At 42.3% G+C, this 27,162-nt stretch overlaps 2 protein-coding genes and 1 pseudogene across 2 annotated transcripts in view; 2 read left to right on the plus strand and 1 right to left on the minus strand.

Annotated features, from left to right (window-relative positions):
* Positions 1-594, minus strand: part of FAM91A1 (family with sequence similarity 91 member A1) — a 43,487-nt gene extending 42,893 nt beyond the window's left edge. The window contains exon 1 of the mRNA XM_049633496.1: positions 276-594. Coding sequence (XP_049489453.1) covers positions 276-347 — 72 coding nt within the window. The 5' untranslated portion in view covers positions 348-594. The remainder of the gene's footprint in view (positions 1-275) is intronic.
* An 8,895-nt stretch (positions 595-9,489) lies between these two features.
* LOC125924742 (tetraspanin-3-like) lies at positions 9,490-10,286 on the plus strand (annotated as a pseudogene).
* A 13,021-nt stretch (positions 10,287-23,307) lies between these two features.
* Positions 23,308-27,162, plus strand: part of ANXA13 (annexin A13) — a 50,777-nt gene continuing 46,922 nt past the window's right edge. Inside the window, exons 1-2 of the mRNA XM_049633754.1 lie at positions 23,308-23,322; positions 24,704-24,826. Coding sequence (XP_049489711.1) covers positions 23,308-23,322; positions 24,704-24,826 — 138 coding nt within the window. The remainder of the gene's footprint in view (positions 23,323-24,703; positions 24,827-27,162) is intronic.

A 27,162-nucleotide genomic window follows, 5' to 3' on the forward strand; every position in this document is an offset into this window, starting at 1 on the left:
GTATTAAGCAGATTTCGCAAGCGCCTAGCCCAGTGCCTAGTTTAAAGGAGGCTGCGGGCAAAGGTGCCAGGCGAGTCCATCCCTTTTAGCAACGGCCCCATCCTGCCCCTGTGGCCCCAGAGCCGTCCCTCCCTAACCCTTGACCTGCAGGTCGATTTCCCCGAGACCGAGGCGGGGGAAGGGCGGGATTCGGCCTCGAGGAGCAGCGCCGGCCCCGCGGGCACGGCAAGCAGGTGACGGCAGGGCGGGGCCCAGGTCCCAGGTTCCGGCCGTACCTGCCTCACGTTGGCCGGCAACTTGCTCCAGGGGTAGTTGTGCCGGATGTGGAACTCCACGTCTATATTCATGATGCCGGGAGCCCGGGCCGGCAGCGGCGACCGCAGCTGGAACGACACCTCCCGCCTGCCCGCCCTCGGCCTGTCGGGGAGCCCGCGGGAGGCCTCGCGCCTCACACTGCGGAGAGCCGGGGCTGCCCCATGGCCAGGGCTCCCGACAGCTCCGTGCTGCCGGGCCACGAGGCACAGGAGCAGCGGTGACCCGCGCCAGGAGCGCCTCTGCAGCTCCAAGTTTCTTCCTAGTTTCGGCCCGCCGGAAACGGCTTTGGACTTGCGTCACTTCCGCCCACTGGCGCGAGGCCGGAGGGGCGGGGCGTCGAAAGACCTCCTGCCCCGCCCCCTGCCCTCTGTGGGGCGGGGCAAGAAGGTGGTAAGGAAAAAGTAAGGGGTAACCGCCCCCAACCCACGTGCTTGGCTCAGGCTGTCAGTCTCCGGATGAATTGAGATACATTCCTGGGTCTGTATTGCCATTGGATGTCTTCATTTCCCCAGTGTGTGAACCCAGGTAGCTCCAGTTTCAGGCACAGGGATAAACTGAGAATGATGGGCTTGGGGAGGGAGTCATAGCTGGCTTCAAATAATGAAAGAGCAGTGAGCTCCTCCCCACCCCATTGCCAACCCTGAGGAATCTCTTCAGTCAATGAATGGTGTTGGGAAAACTGGGAGAGCCGCATGCAAAAGAATGAAACTGGACTAGTGTACACCATACACAAAAACAAATTCAACGTTGATTAAAGACTGCTAGACGCGAAACCATAAGACGTGGGCAGTAAGGTTTTTGACATCAGTCTTAGCAGTATTTTTTTTTGGACCGGTCTCTTCAGGCAAGGGCAGGAAAAGCTAAAATAAACTAATGGGATTACATCAAACTAAAAGCTTCTGCACAGCAAAGGAAACCATCAACAAAACTAAAAGGCAGCCTACTGAATGGGAGGAGATATTTGCAAATCATACATCCAATAAAGGGTTAATGTCCAAACTATATAAAGAACTTATACAACTTTGTATGTTTTTAAAAATCTGATTAAAAAATGGGCAGAGGACTTGAATAGACGTTTTTCCAAAGAAGACATACACATGACCAACAGGCACATGAAAAAAGGCCCAGTACCACTAATCATCAGGGAAATGCAAATCAAAACCACAATGAGATATCAATGCACATCTATCAGATTGGCTTTTATCAAAAAGACAATAACAAGTGTTAGTGAGGATGTGGAGGAAAAGGAGCCCTAGCTTGTGGGAATGTAAATTGTTGCGGCCACAGTGGAAAACAATATGGAGGTTCCTCAAAGAATTAAAAACGAAACTACCGTGGAATCCAGCAATTTCGGAGTATTTATCTGAAGAAAATAACAGCACTAATTCAAAGAGATACATACATCCCAATGTTCACTGCAGCATTATTTACAACAGCCCACATATGGAATATTACTCAGCCATAAAAAGAAGGAAATCTTGCCATTTGTGACAACATGGATGGAGTTAGAGGGTACTATAATTACCTAATAATAAGTTAGAGAAAGACAAGTGCCATATGATTTCACTTGTATGTGAAATCTAAAAACAAAACAAATGAACAAATAAGACAAAACAGAATCAGACTCATAGGTCCAGGTAACTGTTGGTTACCAGAAGGAGGAAGTTGGTGGGGGCAGGCAAATTAGATGAAGGAGATTAAGAGTTAGAAACTTACAGTCAGAAAATAAGTAAATCAGGGATATAATGTACAGCATATGGAATATTGTCAACAATATCATAATAACTTTGTATTGTGACAATGGTAACTAGGTTTATTATCATTTTGTAATGTATAAAAATATTGAATCACTATGTTGTACCCCTGAAACTCATAAGCTATTGTATGTCAATTATGCTTCAATAGAAAACATTTAATCTAATTATAATTGCATTAAAACTTAACTTTCTATTCTTACAGCCCACAACCATTGTTAGAAACATGCAAAATAAAGAGAGAGAGAAATTACCTATTCTTAAAGTCTTCTAAAATGTCCAGATTTCTTCATGTGCACATTATTGGGAACTCCTCATGGGTACGACAAGTAATGCTAAACATAAATCCCCATATTTTTTAATTATGGAAATTAAATTATAACATAGCACATGTAATCAATATATTTAAATGCTATAAACTTTATTTTTTTTTTAATTTTTTTTTTAACGTTTATTTATTTTTGAGACAGAGACAGAGCATGAACAGGGGAGGGGCAGAGAGAGAGGGAGACACAGAATCTGAAACAGGCTCCAGGCTCTGAGCTGTCAGCACAGAGCCCAACGTGGGGCTCGAACCCACGAACCGTGAGATCATGACCTGAGCCGAAGTCGGACGCTTAACCGACCAAGCCACCCAGGCGCCCCTTAAATGCTATAAACTTTAGTTAAGTCTTCTGAGAAATTTGATCTCTTGCAATTAGTGAGAAAATATTTTAAGAAAGCGAGAGTTCAGAAATACAACATTTATTTTGAAACAAACCCAGATCTATTCCCTATTTTAAAATACAAATGTGAAAAATCCCACAGCAGCAGACCCCCTTCTCCCACCAGTCAGTGAAGCTGAGGACAGGTAATCTGGCTCAGAGGGAACATGGACTCTCCCATGGACCACACTCCTGACTCTTTCCTACCACCTCTGTCATGGAGACTATCAGTTGTGAAAATATCCCACGTGCACTGTATTTATTTTGGAGTGGAGAAATATTTCTGTATCATTATGTGTTGAAAGTTGAAAAGACAAGAAAAACACTGAAAGACTCAGCTGTCCATCCTCTCTTGCATTTTACACTTTAGAAACACGAAGACATTTGCCATTGCCTAAATATGCCAAATACAATAACCCCTCTCTTGTGTGCTTCCCCCTACTTTATTTACATTGAAAACTTCTCATCCTGACACTGTGAACAGAGTACTAAAGAATCAAGAGGCAAGGCTGGAGAAGCAGGAAGGGGCAAGAAAAATGTGGGACCATTTTTCTCTACGTTAGGGAGTTTCTAGGATTTTTCCTCTGCAAATGTTGGACAGCAACTGAGAGTTACAAGTCTGTTTTAGAGAGAGGCAGAGTCATAGAGCCTGTGAACGATTTATATTCTATATTTATCTATAATATCGGAAATGACACATTTCTGCCATCTGAAGTCAGTCTGCGTTTAGAACATGTCTGGTGTGGAAATGAACATTCCACACAATTAAAACGCTGAACTATTGTAATAGTTAAAGTGCCCACTAGGGGCTGATCTCACACAACATTTCTATACCTAAAACCTGCAAATTCTTCACTTCCTTTTTTATTGACTTTTACCCAAACCAATCTCTCAGGCCTGAAAGTCCTTTAAGTTTTTCATTTACTGGAGCTTTTCTCCCATATCTGATAGCACCAAATGTTGTCAGTTCTTCCTTGGAAATTGATGCAGTGAGGACTGTGGGGCAGTGGTCCAACTGAGGTTTGCACAATCTCAAGGGCACCCCTGAGCCTCAAGTTTTCTGCTTCTTGGTAGGCCAGGGAGACAAGAAAATCCATCAGCTACAAAGCATGGTTTATCCTTAATTGAAAGTATTTTCATGGTATCCATGATGAGGAGTAAAATTACATTTTGAGTGAATAGGATTTGTGAATTCTACCATTGGTATTAAATTATTTTATTTATTTATTTATTTATTTATTTATTTATCTATCTATTTTTGAGAGAAAGCACAAGCGCTTGTAAGCTTGGGGAGGAGGGGGGGGCGGTCAGAGGAAGAGGGAGAGAGAGAATCCCAAGCAGGCTCCACGCTGTCAGCGCAGAGCCCAATGCAGGCGCAAACTCACAAACTGTGAGATCATGAGCCGAAATCAAGAGTCTGAGGCTTAACTGACTGAGCCACCCAGATGCCCCTCAACTGTATCTTTTTAAAAAGGTGGCACTCGCTGGAAAAATAAAGAGGTCAAAGGGAGGAAGTCATGAAAGCCTATGAAAGTGAGAAGCCATCTGGAGAGCTCTTCTCATTTTTTGTCCCCTTTACTTCATCAAATAAGCTCATTTACGTATGTGGGTAGGATACGGAATGAAAGTTTTTAAATGCCAGATTTTGTGTTTTTTCAATGAAGGGAAGGGAGTAGTCTTAGGAGCATGAGCATGACCTGAGAAGTGTTTAAAATTACCAATGTCCGGGCCTCACACCAGATCAATCCTATCAGAATTCCTCAGTTGGAGCCCAAATGATTCAACGGACAGCAAAGGTTGGTAACCACTTATCAGGGCTTTTCGGGCTTCAGGTAATCAATAAGCAATTTGTTGAATTTATAAAATGAGGAGAAGAACAAAGATGACATCTAACACACATTCTAACTCTACAACACAATAATTCCATGACCAGCCAAAATAATTTACTTTGCATATGCAAAAAAATTCTCCCAGTCTGCCCCAGGCTTTTTTGTAAACAAATACACACAAGCATCTGTTCCACATTCATATAGACTAAGGACGTAATTTCTCTCGATAATGTTGGGAGAGCCCTGAGAGAAATAAAGAATTACACACTCTTGGACTAATGGAAATTATCTGAGTTTGTGTTACACCCGGGTCCATCTCAGATAGTTTTAGTTTATTTGGGTGTATTGTCACAGTGGCTTAGAACTTGGCTGAGATGAAGTATTTTTTGTTTCCTTTTACATTAGGTCATCCAAATTTTATACCTTTAGCCACATGTAATCTCTTGACTGTCTAACAATAAAGAAGAGTTTATGTACTAGTGTAAACTGTGATCAGGGATTAAATTCACATATGGTGGAACTGCTTCATGACCGAGATAGATACCTTCCTGGGTACATCTCCAACTGATCCCAGAACAATGTAAATCATCTATTTCTTGGCCCAGGTCTTTGTAAACATTTGTTCTCTCACTTTGCAGAAATGTGGAATTCTCTTTTCTTTTAGAATTCGTGAAGATATAGTTAAATGTAGTTAGTGACATGTCTTCTTAGACTTGGTATAGATTTAATGCATAGTGATTTTCTTTTTCTTTCTTTCTTCTTTTTTTTTTTTTAATAGGAAGCCAACTGAACCATGTACCCGGTAAAAGGTAAAAGGTAGGCCCAAGAAAGCAAACGTCAGGGGAAAAAAATCAATTAAAAGGCCAACATCATCCATTTGCCTTTGAGAAGATAAGGATTACTACAAAGAAAGGGAAAGAGTCAAGGTTCACCATTGGAAATAAAAAGTAGGATTTTTGAGTGAGCAAGACAGTAGTAGTCTTGGAAGCTAGGCTTGGTTGAGAAAGGTTTTTTAAATTATTTTAGTTCCCACTGGCATATCTTGAGGAAAAACAGAAGGGGAAGATGAACTCTTCAAGGTAGAGTATTTCCGGAAGAGTCACCCCACCCCCTCCCCCTCCCACCCCAGAGAGATGACTGGACTTAAACAGAAAGAGGTTGATTTAAGAGCATCTTAATTAGTAGATTTAAGGCCCCACTCCCCACCCCTAACACTACCCAGTGGGGTGAGGATGTGAAGATAATAAAATCCATCTTCAAAAATAAAACAGCTACATTTTTGTTGTCTGTAAAGTCACGTGTGAACATTTTCACCTCCCAAACACCTGCCAGCTTTAATCCGAGCCATGATTTACTTTCTACACATGGAGGATAAGAAGGAGCAAGGCTGAGCCGGAGGGACTGTCCCTCACTATCTGCCTTCCAAGATAGTATCAGTAGCCACATATTAGGATCCCAGGTAGTAAACAACAGCAGGGTTTGTCAAGAGGGGAAGCATGGCAGGTTCCATGGGCCACTGAGAAAGTGGGATGGCTGAGAAGGCCCAAACTGTGACTTACCAATGGCCTGTATCTAAGGGAACTATGAGAGTCCTTTGAGGGATTAAGTTCCTGTGGCAGACAGGTTGTCTAGGCAGACAACCCTGACCAGGGCTAAAAGAGTATAGAGGGCAAGATTGCTTCATGGATTCGATCAATGGAATTAACATGAAAGACTGCAATTAATTCCCGAGTGTCAAAGAAACACAGAGCAAACAACAACTGGGACTAAAGAAAATCCCAGAGGAAAACCTCTCACTCTGTACATCAGGGAGAAAGATGGGAAGATTCTCCGCCTGGATCTCACCACCCTCCTGATTCTTGCACCCCAACAACAGAAATAGAGTTAGTAATTGATTTTTGTCCCACTGCCAAATATTGATTTCCGATTCTGGAGAAATCTTAATTTAACAAAAGGATACATTCTTTCAAGAAAAATTTGCCAAGTGCTTTCTATGTGCAAAGAACTATGGTAACTATTTGGGAATAGAGATGAATAAAGCACGATCCTCTCCCTTAAGTGATTTACAGTTTTGTAGGGTTGAGAATCCAGGTTCTTAATTTGATGAAACCAAAGTAGAATACAATGATGACTATAAGACAATAAAGGGTCTAGTGGAAGAAAGTGGCTCTTCTGATTAAGGATTCTGGAGGCAATCACAGAGGAGGTAGTGTTTTTGCCTGAATAGATCCTAAGGGATTGGAGGGGAAGGTGTTTGGGCTGGCAAGAAATGGTGTGGAAGATGCCATGGAGGCCAGAACACGCTAAAATAAAAAGTATTGAGTGATGCTCTTGTTAGACCCTGGTGACCAGAAAACCTCACTTGAGGGAAGAGCTGTCTTTCTTTAGCTCTTCAGTGTTTTATGCTATATTAATATATCACGATCGTAATACTGATCTTTGTATTGAAAATACTAGTAAACAAAAAAAACACAAAAACTCAATAAATAAATAAAATACTAATAAACAAATGGACCTAGTTTATAATCTGTCCCATTTTTACAGAGAACCCCCCTCAAAGAATTTCTAACACCCAAAGAAAGAAATGTGTAAAGAGATTGAGATCACTTGTAGTTTCCTGCCAAGTATAATGCCACTGGATTCTAGAAAAATAAGAAGCTGGCTGTTCATTTTGTAAGTAAACCACACAGGTTTATCACATACAGCATTAAAAGGATGATAACTGGTACAAGCTGGTACTGCATATTTCTGATATGAGAAGGTAGACACACCTGCAAATAACAAACAATGACACGATATCGTGCAACAACACCCAGGAGAACATACCAGAACTGCTTAGTCACCTCATTTCATCCTGTGGGTATTATCTCCTCACTGGGATACTTCAGAATTCTCAAGACCAGAAGTTCTCAGCCAGGGGGCCATTTGTGCCCCCAGGGAAGATCTGGCAATTTCTGGTTGTCACAACTGGAGATGATGCCACTGACCTTTGGTGGGTAGAGGCCTGGAATGCTTTCCTAAAATCCATAGGTGAGCCCCTCCCCCATACACACACAGAAAGAATTATCTGGCCCAAAATGTCAATAATGTCAACATTGAGAACTGTCCCCTAGACTACAAACCACTTGGAACAAAAACGAGTACTCTAGGGGCACCTGGGTGACAATGTTTTTTTGTGTTCCACATAAGATCCACATAAGATCACTGGGAGACGTTCCATTCTTCGAGAGCCAACCCCTCTCTAGTAGACTTTTATCATTCATTTGACTGTTGAATGTCTAAACATTACGGATCTTACTTAGAGGCAGAGCCCGCTTCCCATCAGAGGAGCTATAAATGCCAAATATTCTCCTTCTCAGCTGCCTTTACAACTAAGGTGTGAGCATGAGCCTTCAGCTTCAACATTCAGATGTGCTCCTGTCTGGGTCTGAATCAGCAGCTGGTGACCAAAAGAAGAAGGCATGGGGTCCATGGGCTCAGTCTCAACAACATGAGCTCTCATGGCTCCAGGTGCATCCAGCCCTGGGAGGTTAAGGGGGCAGAAATGTTCTCACTACTTCAAGTGACCCAGTAGTAAGTGAATGCCCAGAATTGCAGACTTAAATGCTAGAAGAACTTCCAAGACGAATGTGGAAGAGAAACGTAAGCCCAGTCAGGGGGTAGTGAGGACCCTGTCAGCCTGAACATCTGCACTTCACCTAACAAAGGCACCTGCTGATCAGATCCATGTGGGGATACAAACCCTGTGCTATCTGGTCTGATTTTTCAAGGGAAACAGGAATTTAGAGTTTTGTGTGAATCTGATGGGCAACCCATTCAAATTAGACAATAACCCATGGTGTGGGCAACACTGATGGGGACATGCCTATCAGTCAGCTTCATTTGTCAGGCCACTGTATGCAAACTCCAGGGTATTCCTAAATGCTCTCACCTTTACTGTGTCCTCAGTGGAAGATTTAACTGAGAGAGCAGTTAAAGCAGCCTGTCTCTACTCCTGCAAAATCAGTAATAATACTATTAATTATAAACATTATTAAGTAGCAGTAACAATAATAAATAATCAATATTAGTAAGACTTCAGAACTTCCAGATTTTTTTGCTAGCCTTCCAAGGAGAAACTTTAGTCCCTGAGTATAACACAATTCCATGTCTCTGTACTTTTGCTCGCGTTGTTTCATCCTCCTTTATTAACCCCACTTTGCCCAATGATACCCTACTTTTCCTTCTAAACTCTGTTCAAGGGTTCAGGAGGCCTTCCCTGATTTCCTCTCCCTTTCCTTCCTCCCCTACTCATTCACCTTAGGTTAGGTCCCCCCATAGCACCAAGGGATAGGATAATATTCCAGACCTTTAAAAGACAATGTCTTAGCCCCAATTCTATAGCAAACAGGTGAATACAGTGCATGCTAACACTTTATTGGGAGTACAATCCCAGGGCACTGAGAGTACAAGAGAAACAACATAAGGCAGGAAAGGCCAGAAAGCAAATATAAGGAACTGTGTTCCTTCAATAGGCCCACAGCTTCTCAAGGAAACACAGTGAGTTGCTTAGTCCTGTGTGATGCCTCTCAAGAAGCAATATGAAACGACTGTACCTCAAAACAGTTACTGTGGGGCAGAGCGGTGAAGAATCTGTTAGCTCCTTCCTGTCTTCAGCCTCCCATTGGTCGAAAGCGGAACCAGGAAATAGTGACTCTCCCAAGCCAGGAGTGTTGGAGCTTGCTGGAGCTGGGGCGGGGGCTGGGGCTGCGGCGGGGCGAGTGGGGGGCGGGGCGGGGGCGGGGGCGGGGCGGGTGGGGGCGGGGCTGGGGCTGGGCCCGCCCAAGGGCACTGGGGCTGCAGTGAGTGCCATGTATGCTGTCCACTTCCTAGCAGGCTGCAGGCACCATGGGCCAGCACAACATCACCTCCTCCAAGACCATGCTGGTGTTTCTCAACCTCATCTTCTGGGGGGGGGGGGGGGGAGCTGGCATTTTATGCTACACGGGAGGCTATGTCTTTATCACCTCCAAGGACTACAACCGGACCGTTTCTTTGAAGATGTGAACTCTCTCATCCCCGCCGTAGTGATCATAGCTGTAGGAGCCCTGCTCGTCATTATTGGGTTCATTGGCTCGCGGGTCACGATCCGAGAAAGCCATGCGGACTCGCCACGTTTGTCATCAACCTACTCTTGGTTTTGTCACAGAAGTTGTTGTAGTGGTTTGGGGATACGTTTACAGAGCAAAGGTGAAAAATGAGGTTGACTGCAGCATTCATAAGGCCTACAGTGGAACCAACCCCAGTGACACTAGCCCGGCTGCTGATCACGTACAGAGATAGCTGCACTATTGTGGAATTCACAACTATTCAGACTGCGACAATCCAGACCGGTTCAAGGAAACCAAAAACCAGAGTGTCCCTCTTAGCTGTGCAGAGAGACCACCAGCAGCTCCAACGGTCTGGCCCACCGCTCCGACCTCTACGCCGAGGGATGCGAGGCTCTGGTTGTGAAGGAGCTACGAGAAATCATGATGCGTATCATCTGGGTCGTGCGGGCATTTGCAGCTATTCAGCTGCTGGGCGTGCTGTGTGCATGCATCAGATTGTGCAGGACGAGTAGAGATCCTGCTTCTGAGCTCCCCATCACCGGCGAAACCTCTGCCTGGTGCAAAGTGCAAGCCTGAGCTTTTAAGTCTTGTTGTTCTGATTTGGAAGGTGAATTGAGCAGGTCTACTGCTGTTGGCCTCCTGAGTTCATTTAGTTAAAGCTCAGGCACACAGGTGTTGGACAGATCAGCATGGCTCTACATGTGCCCACCTACACCCCCCCCACCACCTATGACTTTCTTTCCCCCTATTCTAGCTGACTCTCCATGTCCCTAAGTTTTTTTGGGTTTTTTTTGTTTTTTTGTTTTTTTAACCTGAATTTTTTTTTATTATGTGAAATTTATTGTCAAATTAGTTTCCATACAACACCCAGTGCTCATCCCAAAAGATGCCCTCTTCAATGCCCATCACCTCCCCTCCCCTCCCTCCCACCCCCCATCAACCCTCAGTTTTTTCTCAGTTTTGAAGAGTCTCTTATGGTTTGGCTCCCTCCCTCTCTAACCTTTTCTTTTTCCTTCCCCTCCCCCATGGTCTTCTGTTAAGTTTCTCAGGATCCACATAAGAGTGAAAACATGTGGTATCTGTCTTTCTCTGTATGGCTTATTTCACTTAGCATCACACTCTCCAGTTCCATCCACGTTGCTACAAAGGACCACATTTCATTCTTTCTCATTGCCACGTAGTACTCCATTGTATATATAAACCACAATTTCTTTATGCATTCATCAGTTGATGGTCCATGTCCCAAAGTTTTTAAGTATGGTGGTATATGTTCCAATTTCAGAACCATGTGCAGTGTGGGAGAATCAAAGGAGGGCCCGAGCCTGCTTCTGTTACCACCATGCTACCAGAGTATCACTGGGCCCTTTCAGTCTTCACGACGACAGAGAACTCTTGGCCGAAGATTTTTGTGGAGAGGGGGCCCAAGCTGTGGTTGAAGTTAACACTGGATGGTGCCCCTAGTCTGTGTCCTTTTAAAAAAACATATACTGTAGTCCAAAAAGATAGCAACTGGACAAAATGGCTGAAATAGATTTTAGAATCATACAATGTGTATCTTGGTTCATCTTCAAAACCAGACTAATCTTTGAAACTAGAGGTTTTTCATCAAAGCTGGCCTTACAGGAGTATGTAATGTATGTACTACTGTTTTAAGATAATTAGTGAGTGAGTGTGTGTTTTTGTATGATTGAGCCCATTCATAGTAAGTCTAAACTCATTAGGATTAATGTACCCATGTAGACAAGCATGTAGATATTAGCTCAGTTGTGAATAGAAAATTCTAATTTGGGGCACCTGGGTGGCTCAGTCGGTTGAACATCTGGACAACTTTTGATTTCAGATCAGGTCGTGATCCTAGGTTGCACGATTGAGCCCCATGTCTGTCTCTGTGCTGAGCGTGGAGCCTGCTTAAGCTTCTCTCTTTCCTTCTGCCCCTCTCTCCCACTTGTGCTCTCTCTTTCTCTCTCTCTCAAATAAAAAAAAAAAGATTAAAACAAAGAAAAATCTAATTCAATAAACTCGGTGTCACCCCTCAAAAAAACAAAACAAAACAAGAATAATGTCCAGATGTACACAGGCCTCACAGCAGGACAGCCTCCACGTAGCACTTTCCACATCGTGTAAAATGATGCTTACGTGTCTCTTCAGCAATTGTGCAGTGACACCAGTAACGTCTTTATCACCTATATCTTTAGCATTTGCACAGTGCTCAGCATATAGTAGGGAGAGAGTTGGGTTTGCTTGGGTTTGGCAGACATTTATAAAACATCTTGTGTTGTCAAGTTGAATGAAGCCTAGGGGTGGGTGATAATACCTCTAATTACCAAAACCATGAGTCAACTCAGTTCTGTGTGCTTTAACAAAACTCTCTGTAAGAGTTCTTCAGAAACCAAAACAAAACTTTTATTGAGAGTTCTCCAGAAAAACAGAATCAATAGAAAATATACATATCACTGACCTATACACACATACACACTATTATATTATATTATATTATATTATATTATATTAATTGGTTTACACAGTTATGGAGCCCAACATGTCCCACAAGTTGCCCTCTGCAAGCGAAGACTTAGGAAGCCAGTGGTGTAATTCAGGGCAAATCCAAAGGCCTGAGAACGGGGAGCACCACTGTCCAAGGGTGGAAGATGGACATCCCAGCTCAAGAAAAAAGAGCAGAAATCGGCCCTTCCTTTGCCTTTTCTATGTGATTGGCGGGGAGGAGGGGGAGCACTCAACTGATGGGATGATGCTGGTACTCACCTCAATGAGGGCAGATCTTTACTCAAGTCTACTGAGTCAAATGCTAATCTCTTCGGGAAACACCCTTCCAGATCCACCCAGAAATAATGTTTTGCTAGCCATCTGGGCTTCCCTTAGCCCAGTCAAGTTAAAACATAAATTTAACCAGCATACTTTCCAACCCAAAGTACACTGACTTCTGGCCTTCCTCTCCATTCCAGTCCTCTCTGGCCTCGCAGGCACCTAGATTCTCTTCAGCTACCACAGTATAATCTTACCTGGGGTGGTTGCTGTGGACAAAATTCTACCAAATTAAAAAAAAAATCTGCAACATATACAATATCTATAATTAGCCACCTGGGGTTTCACTATTGTTGACCTTGAGTGATGTCCACATGTCTATACAATGCAGCTGAGTTTTCTACAAGGTTTTTGTGTATCTTTTCAGCCAAATAAAAATGTTCCTTTTAATAGTCTTTATTGTGGTAAGTAGTTTTAAACACTTGCCTCAGTAGGGCTCCCTCCAACCACCAGAATTCTCCTGATGGCACTGAATCAACAACAAATGAATATTATTACATAGAAAAGGATTAGAAAAAATCCGTATGGGATTTTTATATTTGCTAGCAGGGCGCAGGTGGGGGGGCGGGGGGGCCGGTGCCGGGAGTGTCTTTTTCAATTCTTACCACCATTCATTTTGTGCATCTACTTAGCACATAATCACTTTGTCCATGTGTTGGTTTTCTCAGCTAGCGCTTAAACATCTCTGGGTGATTAGCATCTGGCTAGGTATCTTCCCTCACTGCTAATTTAAAAGGTTTCATGTTTTCTAGCCACTTACCATGCACCCCAGAAATGAAACACAAAATTTCAACTTGCTCTTCTCGGGGCGGGGCGGAGTGAGGGGTGGGGTGGCTGATAAATGTGAGTGGAATGAAAAGGGGGAATTTTAAAAATGAAATTGTGGAAAATAAAATGCATCGTTGTACCTAATTACTAATTAAATTCCCTGTAACACTTGATTCCATTGTTACTCTGAGAATTCCATCTCTGTAAGTAGTCTTGACTCTCAGGAAAGGTTAGAAAGACTTAGTTATCTATTAAAAAGTGATGTGTAACCTTTATCACTTCACCCTTGGCAACTATGTTTTCTATGGCATATTGGTCAGCAGGTGATTTATTAGCTTCCTGTTCTATTAATTATTTATCCGCTATTGCTATGCATAACTAATACCACAATGTTCTATAGCATTTATTTAAAGATAGATCTGGAATATTCGAGAGATCTGAAATGCAGGCTGAAAACAATTTTTATGGCACTGCAGTAGTCTACTTTTGGCCGTGTGTACATCATCAAATAAAGTTTACAAAGCTCCTGAGGGGAGCCCACACATGTTGTGGTCCTTGAAAGAGCAAAGGGCCTCAGAACAAATAACTTTCAATATGTACCTTTATAAAAAGTTCAGGTCTTGAAGTCAGCCAGGAAAACAGAGCCAAAATGTGGGTGGGTGGGGGGAGCAAAGACATCTTATCTCAGGTATCTTAGTCACTGTGTACCTTATAAAGCACAATTTGATTTCTAACATGGAACAGGCTTTAAGATGGCATGAAAGTAATAGGAGTCCGGGGCGCCTGGGTGGCTCAGTCGGTTGAGCGTCCGACTTCAGCTCAGGTCACGATCTCGCGGCCCGTGAGTTCGAGCCCCGCGTCGGGCTCTGGGCTGATGGCTCGGAGCCTGGAGCCTGCTTCCGATTCTGTGTCTCCCTCTCTCTCTGCCCCTCCCCCGTTCATGCTCTGTCTCTCTCTGTCTCAAAAATAAACATTAAAAAAAAAAAAAAATTAAAAAAAAAAAAAAAAAGAAAGTAATAGGAGTCTGCTCCTAAATAGGCCACTGCTTGGCCCAGAATCACGAAATGAAAAGTCAGAAATAAAAATATTCTTTTGCACATTAACGCAGGCAATGCTAACAGATTAGCAAATCTTTGGAACAACACCAACAAAAGTTTTTTCATTGATGCTAGTACATTTCGGTAAGAAAGGACTAAATAAATTGTCCTACCTGAAATCTTATAATCAAAGTAGTCTTTGATTACAAGATAGAAGGAAACTTACAAGGTACTGGTCTAACCCCCTTGCTTTACAGTTATAAACACAAAAGGCCATAAAGACAAAAGCTTATTCCAGAGAAGCAACATGGTGCAGAGTGCCTCGAGGGTGAGGTGGCCGGGGACAACTATATGTCCTTCCATGATCTTGTGAGACATTATCTGCTCTACTTGAACCCAGTTAGACCGACTCGGACTGTAATCAAATCTCTTTACACAAATTAAAATAAATTTACTAATCTTTAAAAATTAAATTAATTCAATAAGAATCTATTTATTATTAATTAGTCATTAAAAACTAAAACTGAGGAAAGATGGCTTCCAGTCAGGTGACAGGCATATTCCTGAAAACCCGTAAGGTGAATTTGTACAATTAAAATGTATTTTAGACACTGGTTTGCTTCGTATTTCTCTCAGGTGCGTTTAGCATCGTTAACTACTTTCCCTCTTGAAACATTCTTGCCTTTTGAGACATCACAGTCTTCCAACTTTGCTCTGCTCTTAGTCTCTGCTCCTTCTGTCTCTGTTCCTGTGATGAACCTTCTGACGTCTTCTCACCACCCTCCAAATGTGCCTCCCAAGTCCTGACCTCAGCTCTCTATTCTCTTTCTGCTTCCTTTGCCCACACACATCTCAAGACACTACCATCCCTCTGTGCGGGTGGATCAAACAGCGCCATCCCTGACTTCTCAGCCAAATCCAGCGCTCTTCCTCCTCCTGCCCTCGAAACTCTTCTCTCTGCAGGCTGTCTGGTACCTGGGTGCCCACATTGCCTCCTAGAGCAGCTCCATCCTACACAGTTCCATAACTAAAGATGGCAGCACTGAACACCGGCAACTCGCACTTGAAATCTTGGATCTTCTTCCATAGCTTCCCCTTCGCAAGGAATTCAAGGGCAGGCATTCCCATCTAGATTAACTTCCCAAGCTCCTCAGCTTGCCCTTGCCCCTCAACACAGCCTACTCTGGCCACCTCCTGCTCATTCCCTACTCATTCACCACTTCCAATGCCATCCCCTCCATGCCCTTCCCCTCCATGCCCTTCCAGCCCTGGCCACTCCACATTCCCAGAGTGAGGCCCGTGACCCCATGAAAGCCTCCCTCGTTCCTTTGGGTTGCCATTTCTTCTTCCCCAACTCCTGTAACCTACTAGTTACAGAATAGCCTGTATTAGTCTGTATTCGTCTATAAGAGTCTATAATATAGTCTGTAGTAGTCATTTCGTACATCAATTACATCCTGGTTTCCTACTATTTTTTTATATCTTATTCCCTACAGAAAGGTAATGTTAAGTTTTTGGAGGGAAAGCACCTTGTTTTCTACCTTCCTTTCTTCTGCCCCGTGGAGCTTAGCACAGCGTTATAATACTCCCAATGTAGCAAATGATACATGTGCTAATGAATGAAAGTGGAGTTCTGAAATTCTGCAGTGTAGGCCAAACGTGGTGGCTCATCTTCACGGAATGACGGACAGTGGAGCCCTGTCTATCAGCCAGCACTGAAGCAAAGCTCACAGGACAAAATCCACAGGAAGGATGGAGCCATTAGAGAGGGGGCATCGCACGGGTGCATGGGCAGCTGTTGAGCATGTCCCTAGCAGTGGCCAACCACAGGCAGGCTGCCCAAGAGGATGCATAAAAAGTTGTACCAGAAGTGACAGCTCCAAGGGAAGGGCACTTTGTTCCTCTTCTGGAGGCTCCGGTGCCGCACCTCAGCCTCTCACTGGGTTCAAAACACTCTGGGCTACTGTTTCCACCTCTCTTCCCATCCTCAGGATCTCTCCCGTTTCCCTTTCATTGTCTCCTCTTGCTTCCCTGATGCTGCTCTGTTGGCCCTCTGCAATGGGCATCTCTTGCTTTGAGCAGTCTACCATCCATTCACCCTTCTTTCATTAAGAGCACACAAGTTTTCTCTGGGTGCCCACCCCTTCTTCCACTCTCAGACCACATGGTTTGGGTGGGGTTGACTCCTCTCTCAGCTCTAGAGGTGACGTGAAATCCAGTCCTCACTACGTCCCCCCCAGCTACGGTGGCCAGCTCAGAGAGAGTATGAGTACTAATTGGCACCAGGGATTCAGATCAGGGTGTGTATTTGAATTTGGAGGAAAGGAAAGTTCTCATTTTCTTTTCACTGGATTTGGAATTGTGAGGAAGAAAATGTGGACCCACCGACGGCCATCTTGCCCTTGAGAAGGAGGATCCCTCTGAGAGGGAAGCAAGCAGAACTGAGAAGTGAAGAGAGACCATAGATCCTGGGGATATATATTGAGTAGCTGGATCCTGCTACACCTGAAGCTAACTAACTTTTCCAGTTGTACGAGCCAATAAATTCCTTGTTTGTTAAGTTATTATGAGCCAAGTTTTGAGTCACTTGTAACCCAAAGAGTCCCAATAGGTCTTCCTAATTGTTCGTAGTATTTTAGGTCTGGAAGCAAATGTAGAGATGAGTTCAATTCTTACATTTATATAACAGTAACCAAAGAACCAGAGGGAGCGTGACTCTAATATGAGCACACTCCTAAGTTGTAACCGAGACCACCCTAGACCCAGGTCTTTGCTCTCCCAGTGCCATGGTGCTTCTGCCACAAAATGCTCTATCAAATCGAGGCATTTTTTCTTCCATGGATGTTTTATTTCCCCTACTAGAACATAAGACCTATGTCTTACATTGTCCACATGTCCTTAGCTTAGCACAGTATCCTGCCTGTGGCAAATGCACAAGTACAGGTTAACCAGTCACTGAGTTAAGAAGACTTTTTATACCTTGAGATGTTTGTTTTTATGCTTGCCAGACAATGTGTTACTTTCAGGGTCTTTTTTTTTTTTAAGTTTTTTTTTTTAACATTTATTTATTTTTTGAGAGACAGAGAGAGAGCATGAGTAGGGGAGGGACAGAGAGAGAGAGAGGGAGGCACAGAATCCCAAGCAGGCTCCAGGCTCTGAGCTGTCAGCACAGAGCCCCATGTGGGGCTCAAACTCACCAACTGTGAGATCATGACCTGAGCCGAAGTCGGATGCTTAACCGATGGAGCCACCCAGGCGCCCTGCAGGGTCTTTAATACTAGAAAAGTAGAAGAGTGCGGAAATACAGCTGTTGTCAGCAGCTATAATCACTGCCTGCAGATGCCAGTGTTTTTGTCTCAGTCAAGTAGCCATTCTACACAGACAATGCAAAGACTCGCCAAGCAACAGGCCTGCCTCTGCACTTGAAAATGTATGAACTAATGTGGAGGGAAAAACAACTACAGACAAACACGCCAAAAAGACAAACATTTTTTGGCTTTTTTACATAGAGGAAAATATCAGTCCAAAAATCAACAATAATGTTTGGGTTCTCTCTAAGTGACCAGACGTCCATAAAATACTACTAATTATCCCTGTAAAAATGTGCGACTTGACTGCTATCTTTAGAAAAGTAGCATCTATGTGCTTTTGTTATTTTAATGAGCACGGTAAGCCTACAAAATAATCTGAAATACTTATGGTCTTTTGATTACATAATATGAAATTCTCCCAAAGTCTTTCTAAACGGAAATTTTATTAAAGACAAATTCTACAGCACAACGTGTTGCGGTAATCGCAGCAGCTGGTGAATTTGGGTTTTGTTTTTGTTCTTTTAGAGGTTTTATTAGTTTCCCAAGTCTACTATAACGAAGTACCACAAATCGGGTGGCTTAAGATAACAGAAACTTACTGTCTCACAGTTCTGGAGGTTAGAAGTCCAAAATCAAGGGGCTGGTAGGGCCGTGCTCCCTCTGAAGCCTGTAGAGAAGAATACTTCCCTGCCTCTTCCTGGCTCCTGATGGTGGCTGGACGTCCTTGGCGTCCCTCACCTTACACCCTAAATCCCGCCATCATCACATGGCCTTCTCCCTGTGTGTCTGTGTCTTCACGTGGTGTGTTCCTCTTCTTTTTTTTTTTTTTTAATTTTTAACATTTATTTATTGAGAGACAGAAAGACACAGAGCATGAGCAGGGGAGGGGTAGAGAGAGGGGAGGGTAGAGAGAGGACACAGAATCTGCAGTAGGCCCCAGGCTCTGAGCTGTCAGCACAGAGCCCAACGCAGGGCTCAAACTCACAAACTGTGAGATCATGCCCTGAGCCGAAGTCGGTCGCTTAACCAAGTGAGCCACCCAGGCGCCCCCATGTGTTCCTCTTCTTATAAGGACGCCAGTTATAATGGGTTCAGGCCCACCCTAAAGGGTGCATCTTAACTTGCTTACATCAGCCAAGACTCTATTTCCAAATAAAGTTATAGGTACTGAGGATTAGGATCTCAACTTGCCTTTTGGGGGATACAATTTAAACCATGACAAATATATAAATGACATTTTTTAAAAAGTGTTTATTTATTTTTGAGATAGAGAAAGAGACAGAGCGTGAGCAGGGGAGGGGCAGAGAGAGAGGGAGCACAGAATTGGAAGCAGGCTCCAGGCTCTGAGCTGTCAGCACAGAGCCCCACACAGGGCTCGAACCCACAAACTGTGAGATCATGACCTGAGCCGAAGTCAGATGCTTAAACGACAGAGCCACCCAGGTGCCCCTATAAATGATCTTTTTTAAAAAAATGTTCATTTATTTATTTTGAGGGGGGAGGGCAGAGAGAGAGGGAGAGAGAGAGAATCCCAAACAGGCTCTGTCCATGCTGTCAGCATGGAGCCTCATGCGGGGCTCGATCTCATGAACTGTGAGATCACGACCTGAGCTGAAATCGCGAGTCAGACACTCAACCAACTGAACCAGCCAGGTGTCCCATAAATGACATTGTTAAGAAGTGTTAGAAGCTTAACCTTGGTGGGTGATACAGAAGGAGAGACTTTCTTTGACAAGACTGATCTATGACTTGCTATGGAGACCCATAAGGTTAGAAGGAGATTAGAACTTTGGCTGACATCACCACTTTGAAAACCACCAAAGTTCGGGGCGCCTGGGTGGCTCAGTGGGTTAAGCGTCCGACTTTGGCTCAAGTCATGATCTCACAGTTTGTGAGTTCAAGCCCTGCGTCGGGCTCTGTGCTGACAGCTCAGAGCCTGGAGCCTGCTTCACATTCTGTGTCTCCCTCTCTGCCCCTTCCCTGCTCATGCTGTGTCTCTCTCTGTCTCAAAAATAAATAAACATTAAAAAAAAAAAAGAAAACCACCAAAGTTCAATAGATGTAAATGAACAGACCTAGTAGAGGTCTAGTAGAGAAAAATATGAGGCACCTGAAATAATTTGGAATCACTAAATCTGTAAGATGATAGTAAAACAAACAAAAACCCTTCCCTCACTGTTCTGTGCCCTCTCTCCTAAAATGTCTGCTTACTCTTCTTTCCCATCTTTCCCAGGCAGATCCTCTCCTTTCCCGCTGGGCCCCCAACCATGACAACCTCCCAGAAATGACCTGGGGTCACAGGGAATTCCCTTTCCTTCCTCCTGCTGCTCTTGCTGGGAATTATTCCAGCCACCTTCCTGTGGGCCCATCCAGCTGGGGAAGCAGAAAGAAGATCACACTAGAACAGCTCTGTTCCAGTCAGATCCACACTTGAGCATGGGCAAAGTGAAATTATCAAGAGGTGGCTATAGTGGTGGCATTCTAGAAAAATAAAAGGGTCTGTCAACTTCTCACTTGGCTTCTAAGCTTTCTATCTCACCTCCCTGGGGCCATAAACTATATCTCTACTGTACCAGTTCCTGTGAGCCCTAAACAGAACTTATCTCCACTTCGATCATTGCACATGAAATTGCCCTGTTCCTCCTGAACTTTGAGCTTTGACAGCCTGGGGTAAGGGAGGAAGGGAGGGAGGGAGACTGCACTGATCAAGCACTCTAGGAAGGGTTAGTGACGCAGAGGGTGGTTCCAAACCAGCAGAGAGACATGGAGCAAGACAAGTTGTCCCTGAAAAGTCTGGGGCTGGGAGTCCCAATTTGGGCTGCAGAGCCCAAATTAGACACTTCAAGGCCAAAATCATAGAGAATGGTCAAAGTCTAAGTTGCTAATTCATGTCTTCTTGTCATTCCCCTCCCCCCACGTCTTGTTTGCCTCCTGCACCTGTCCCCCCACCTGGCGCATTGTAGAATCCAGCCTCACTCACCATCTTTCTTTTCCTGCAATTAGCAAAGCTCTTTCTTATTTCTGATCCTCAGCGTAAACTATGAGCATCTGATTTAGAACACTCTCTTTTCAAACGATGGGTTCCTTCTCATCCTTTTGTTCACAGCTTAAATGTTATCTCCTTGAAGAGCCTTACCTCTTTTTAAAGTAAATTACACACACACACACACACACACACACACACACACACACACACTATCCTCTATCATAGCATCCTGTTGATTTTCTTCACAGGCTGTACAATATGTTGTAATGGTTTGTTTTTTGAATAGCTCCTCCATTGGACTATATTCTAGGAAGAGAAAATTCAAATCTATCTTGCTCCCCATTATAGTCCTACCAATTAGCACATCCAAGGCACTCAATAGATAAAGGTGAAAGAACAAAAGTATAAATATATACAATCAGAATTTAATAAACCTACCAGAATTTTTAACACTATATTATATGGGAATTTAGCATAAAAAAATGGAATCTTGAAAAAAATAAATAAAGATGGAATCTTGGGCTAGATGAAGAACAATGAATTATTTAATAACTATCTAAGCTTTATTGAATAACCAAAACTAAATCTGAATCCATTCTTTCCTTATTCTACATCAAGTCAATTACAATGGATCAAAGATGTAAGCCTTTAAAAAAGAAGCCATTAAAAAACTTGAAGAAAATGTACAAGAAGTTTTGACCATCTCAATGTAGAGATGTTTTTCTAAGCAAGTCAATACATCCATAAAAACTAACGCTTTTTGCACTCACACATATATGCACAAAACACACTCAAACAGAAACAAAAGACGAACAACAAATTGGGGGGAAATAATTGTTACATTTGACAAAGGCCTAGATCTTATTATAAAATGTTGTTATAAATAAATAACGAAAAGACTTATAACTCAAAATAAAAATAAAGGACATAAGCAGACCACAGAAAAATTCATGCAAATGACTTTTAAGGGAAGTGATATATAATATCAAGAATATCAAAAGAATGTAAGTGATCAATGACTAAATTCTGCTCCTGAAAACAGTATTACACTATATGCTAGCTAACTAGAATTTAAGTAAAAATTTACAGAAAAAAAAATTAAAATGATGCTATATAGAAACAAAAAGAATATCAAAAGAAAGGAATGTACATTAAACACTGAGATAACCATTTTTCATCTTTGAAATTGGAAGAAATGAAAAACTCTCATAATATTTAGTGTGGCCAATATGTAGAAAAATATGGACACTGGCATATTATTTTAGGGGGATATACATTTTGTCTTTAGAAAGTCAGTCTCTGGGGTGCCTGGGTGGCTCAGTCTGTTGAACGTCTGACTTCGGTTCAGGTCATGATCTCACAGCTGGTGAGTTCGAGCCCCACGTTGGGCTCTGTGCTGACAGCTCGGAGCCTGGAGCCTGCTTCGGGTTCTGTGTCTCCCTCTCTCTCTGCCCCTAACCCATTCGCATTCTGTGTCTGTCTCTCTCAAAAATAAATAACCATTTAAAAAAAATAAAAATAAAAAAGTCAGTCTCACAAAATAATTTAATTAATTAATTTTAAAAAATGAAGTCAGGCTCATGGGTTAGCTGGACTTTGAGAGTAGTTCAATGTTTCAATACCTGTGCAGAGGACAGCTGGGCAAGATCCGTCAGAATTGTAAATGCATTTACTCTTTGTCCAGCAATTACATCTTTAGATTTTATTCTATAGATAAACACGCACACACAGGCAAAGATGTATAAATGAAAATACTCACACAAAAAACCCAAAATGACCTTGAATAGTGGACTGATGATGTAAGGTTTGGTTCATATTCATAGTAAACTACTATGTGGTCACTGAAAAAGAAATGTGTCCGTGTCATATTATGTCTTTAGTATATGAAGCATACAAGGCATGGAAAAGAATGCATTGTATAAACCCATGTGTTGACAACAAAGCAAAACAAAACCAAACAAAAAAACACAGTCCAGAGAAAGAAAGAAAGAAAGAAAGAAAAAAAGAAAGAAAGAAAGAAAAGTAAATAGACAGGCAGACATGGCTGTGTATGCAAACAATTTCTGGAAGGACTCCCAAGAAGCCACCAGGAGGAGGGCCTGGGAAGTCAGTAGGTTTACTTTTCACAGTACCTTTTCACACTATTAGAAAAAAAACTACCATCTGCACATTTTACTTTTTAATTCAAAAACCAGCTAGATTATAAAGATGATGTTAACATAACTCAATGTTGCCCTCAAAAAGATTCTGTGTAATAATAATGGTGATATTAGTAAGACGGTAAGATTTTTCAGTCTTGTTTGGTTAATGCTATTATTACTACAAGCTATAAAATTTTAAATAAACACCCAAAATAAACAAATTATGACCCTTTCAATAATCCAGAAGTGAGACAGGTTTAGCCCTTTAGTCGAAAAGCAGCTCTCTATTCAACTTAAAAAGCCCATACGTGATGTATTAATAAATATTTTATTTTAAAAAGATGGTCTACAAAGTAGCTTGGGAAGCTTAAGCTCATTTGTAGCTATCACCACTCCCTACCCATCCCCAATAATGTATTCAAATTCAATGCCAAAAGTTACTTATTAAACACAAGAGATATTACGCCCTGGGAAAACTATTATAAACTTGGCCTGAAGGAGACCTGATCTCTTAATGAAATACAGAACAACTATCTTAGAAAAACGAAAATGGGCAATCGTCATGTAAGTATTTATTGCCTTTGGGAATCAAACAAAGTTTTCATTTTAGTTAGCATGTGGAGAAATTTGAACTATGAAATCGTGATTAATAATTTTGCACTATACCATTGTGATTACTCCTCACTGTTGGTTTTCACAACAGCATACCATGCTTTTAAAATGCATTTGGAATATATTTTTTTCTCCATTGGTCAAAAATCTCTCAGGAGAGGCTAAAGAGAAGTATTTAAAACAAGATAGTAAACAGTGCCCCACAGAGAGCAAATGGTTAATACGTGTTTGTGGAATGTATGATTAAAGCTGTTAGTTGTAGCAAAGTTGCACAAAATCTGGTAGGCTCTGCCCATAAGGGTTTTGTGGGGAAGACAGGTTCATGTTACAAATATCCGTAAACCAAGGTAAAAGTACTCCTATGAGGCCAAGGCCATAGAACTTGGACTGAAAAGTGAAAATATTATTTCTAAGCAGTATTAGTTCTAAGCAGCATCAAATATTCAGATATTTGCAGATATCCAAGGAATGGACTTAACATTTAGGTTTTTATTCTGAAATGTCTACGCTCATGTGAATACTGTGTCTATAAACTATTAATGACTAAAAATTGACTAAAATACTACCATTTGAAACCAACGACACACAAGGCAGGTCTGAGTTAAATTGTGATTTTTTTTTTACATTGAAAAGTGTATATCTAAAACTGTTGCAATAAAAATTTTAATAAGGTTTTACTGCACCAACTGTAGCTTCCCCTGGCAAGAAATGACTTATTGTGTGTAAACTAGAAGCAAAGACAAAAAAATTCAAAAATGTTCTGTAAACTATCGCTTTGTTTATGAAGGTTTTTTTCCCTTTGCTATAAACTAAATTTGCACTCAATGGTTGCAAGCCTACAAATATCTTCTTTGGGGAGGTGTTACATTTAAAATCTTCTGTAGATAACATTTTCTTGCTAGTCAAGATTATGAGCCTTACATTCAGTATATCTTTCAGAGAAACTGAAGCCTACTTTTTTTTAAGTTTATTTATTTATTTTGAGAGAGGCAAAGACAGCGTGAGTGGGAGAGAGGCAGAGAGAGGGAGACAGAATCCCAAGCAGGCTCTGCACTGTCAGCAGGAGCCCAATGCAGGGCTCGAACTCATGAAACCGTGAGATCGTGACCTAAGCTGAAACTGAGAGTCGGTCGCTTAACCAACTGAGCTACCCAGCTGCCCCTGAAGCCTACTTTTAAGATATTGCTGATAGCCACAGAGGGCCGCAGGAATAAATGGTCCCTGCCATAGCAGTTCAGGAGGACATTTTCATCTTTTGAATGTCAACCCCATGGGGCCTCTGGCTTGTGTGAGTGGTCTAGCATTTTTATGTATCTCTTTTTTGAATCTTCAGAGCCAGTCTTACTCCCTCTCAGAAGGTAGTCAACATTTGCCCAAAGGGGACATCCAACCCTCGGCAGCCGTGAAGCCTCTCAGCCACACACCAGGGAATGGAGAGCCAGAGGCCCAACAGCCTGTAAGCACTGATTTTCCCTCCAAATCATAGGTATGACTGGGCTCTCTCGTGGGCCCAGTATTATTCACCAATGACTTGTCACAGTGGATCCTCCACAATCCTCTGGCCTGAAAATGTCATCATCAGGCATTACTTCCAAGCAAAGAAATCTTTCCCCACACAAACAAATGTCTGTTTCAATGTTTGTAGCTAATGTAAAAATGTAATCTAGGAGCTCAGTTTCCATTCCCATCGGTGTCCCTTTAATAGTGCCTTACAATGGAGAGCATGGTGCTATAGTATGGCCAGTAGGACATTTTAGAAAATACTAATGGAATTTAACATTGCACAAGGAATGAATATGTTCTAAGACTGTGTTTCAAAATAAGTAAATGCAAAACCTTTTTGGACAGAAAACTGTCCTGGTAATGACTTGAATTACTCGTATTAGAAAGTTACTTGAACATGTACAAGCTTCAAACTATAATGCTGGTAGTTTTGAAGCAGTTACATAACCAAAACAAATATATAAAACTAAATACTAGTAAAATACAAGTTGCTAATGTGCAAATAAATGCATGTTATTGATTTAGCATAATAGACCATGTTATTTTGCCGGGATTAAATGACTACACTCAATGTTAAAATGGTCCTGATGGCTATAATGTGGTTTCTTCTGTGTTGCAGCATGTCTAAAATATGATGTGATTTCTTAGTTCTACTGTTATGTTTCTCTATCCAAAACTGAGAAACTTCTGTTTGTAAGACTCCCTATAAAACAATCGGGGCTTCTCTTGGCTAAAATGTGTGATTTTTGTATTAAACCTCCCTCTGTTCTCTGTTCTTTTATCATTCGCTTGCAACAATTAAAATATGGCTATTCGGCATATACACATTCATAAATAGAAACACAAATGCAGGCGTTGAAATCATGTGCTAGCCTCGGTCATCCTAATGACTCAATATGCTTTATATTTAGTTTTTAAGTTATTACCAGCAGTAAATACATATTTTAAAAGCCTACTAGGAAAGTTACAAAGTCCCAAGGATATGTCCACAGACCAGGATGCACAGACAGATGCTTGACAAACAATACTCCAAAGCCAGTAGGATATTGGCCAGGAAATTACATTTTCCAAGGTGCTGTGATACAGAGGGCTTCCTAGCCAATTCTGAGAATTGAAAATTTACTTTTTTGTTTTGCGCTTTCCCCCAATCCCTTTGCCATCATTAATGATTCTTTTCAACTGAAGACATCGTGTTTGTGACTAACCTATTTGGAGCAGTAATAATCACGATTACTATCATTTGCTAATCAAGCAATATTCAGAGTTTGCTTAGCCTAGAGGACATGACCTTGTGCTCAGTGAGCTTTGTGCATAGACAGAAAAATAAGATCCACAGGAAAATCTTCTCAGATTTAGCTAGATGACTCTTCTCTTGTGTGGGTTGTTTTCAGAAGAATCGCTATCTGGAGGAAAATAGAAAATTGAAATCAATAGTGAAATCCCTTCACCATTGGAGTGTGGCTGTGGCATATGGGCAGAGCAATAGGGAGGGAGCCGTGGACAAACTCAAGAGGACAAATGATTTCTGGAAAATTATTTTCAAGGCACTAGGCACGACTTGCCTTGCTACTCCAAGTGTGGTCTCTGGACTAGGAGTAGCATCTACATGGCCTGGGTGCTTGTTAGAAATGCAGAACCCAAAGCTCCTGAAGACCTACCGAATCAGATCTGCATTTTAGCAAGATCGTCAAGTGATTCTTATGCACAGTACAGTCTGAGAAACACTAAACTGGGGAATGAGTGCTCACAGTTGGCCGCACATTGGAATCACCGGGGGAGTTTTAAAAAACACCGAAGCCTGAGTTCTACCCCCAGAGTCTGAATTACTTGGTCTGGTGGTTGGCCTGGGCACTGGGATTTGCAAATGCTCCCCAGGTGGTTCCAAATGTGCAGCTGTGTTTGAGAAACGCAGAACTGGAGCATAACACTATTCTTACAAGAACAGAGCAGCATACCGCCAATGAAAGCAGGTGTCATTATAAATGTCCATAAGTGAAAACCGACTGGTAAATGTTAGAACATCTGCTCAGCGATCTGCCACGGTGTTTGTGAGCATGCCACATTTTATGACTTGCTTGTGCCAATATTTAGCCAATGTAAATATTGTCTAAAATGGAAAACAGTTTGGGACTTGGAGCAGATGAACAGGCAAGCTCCGAGGCAGGTGGATTAGGAACACCCAGGAGCCACACACGAGGTGGGAATAGGTCCAGATGCCTGGGAAAAGAAGGTAGGCTCTGGAGGGAAGTAAAAATGTGACTGGGAGTTTGGGATAAAGTAAGTATGGCT

Source organism: Panthera uncia, chromosome F2 (genome assembly GCF_023721935.1).
Source record: "Panthera uncia isolate 11264 chromosome F2, Puncia_PCG_1.0, whole genome shotgun sequence".
Classification (NCBI taxonomy): Eukaryota; Metazoa; Chordata; class Mammalia; order Carnivora; family Felidae; genus Panthera; species Panthera uncia.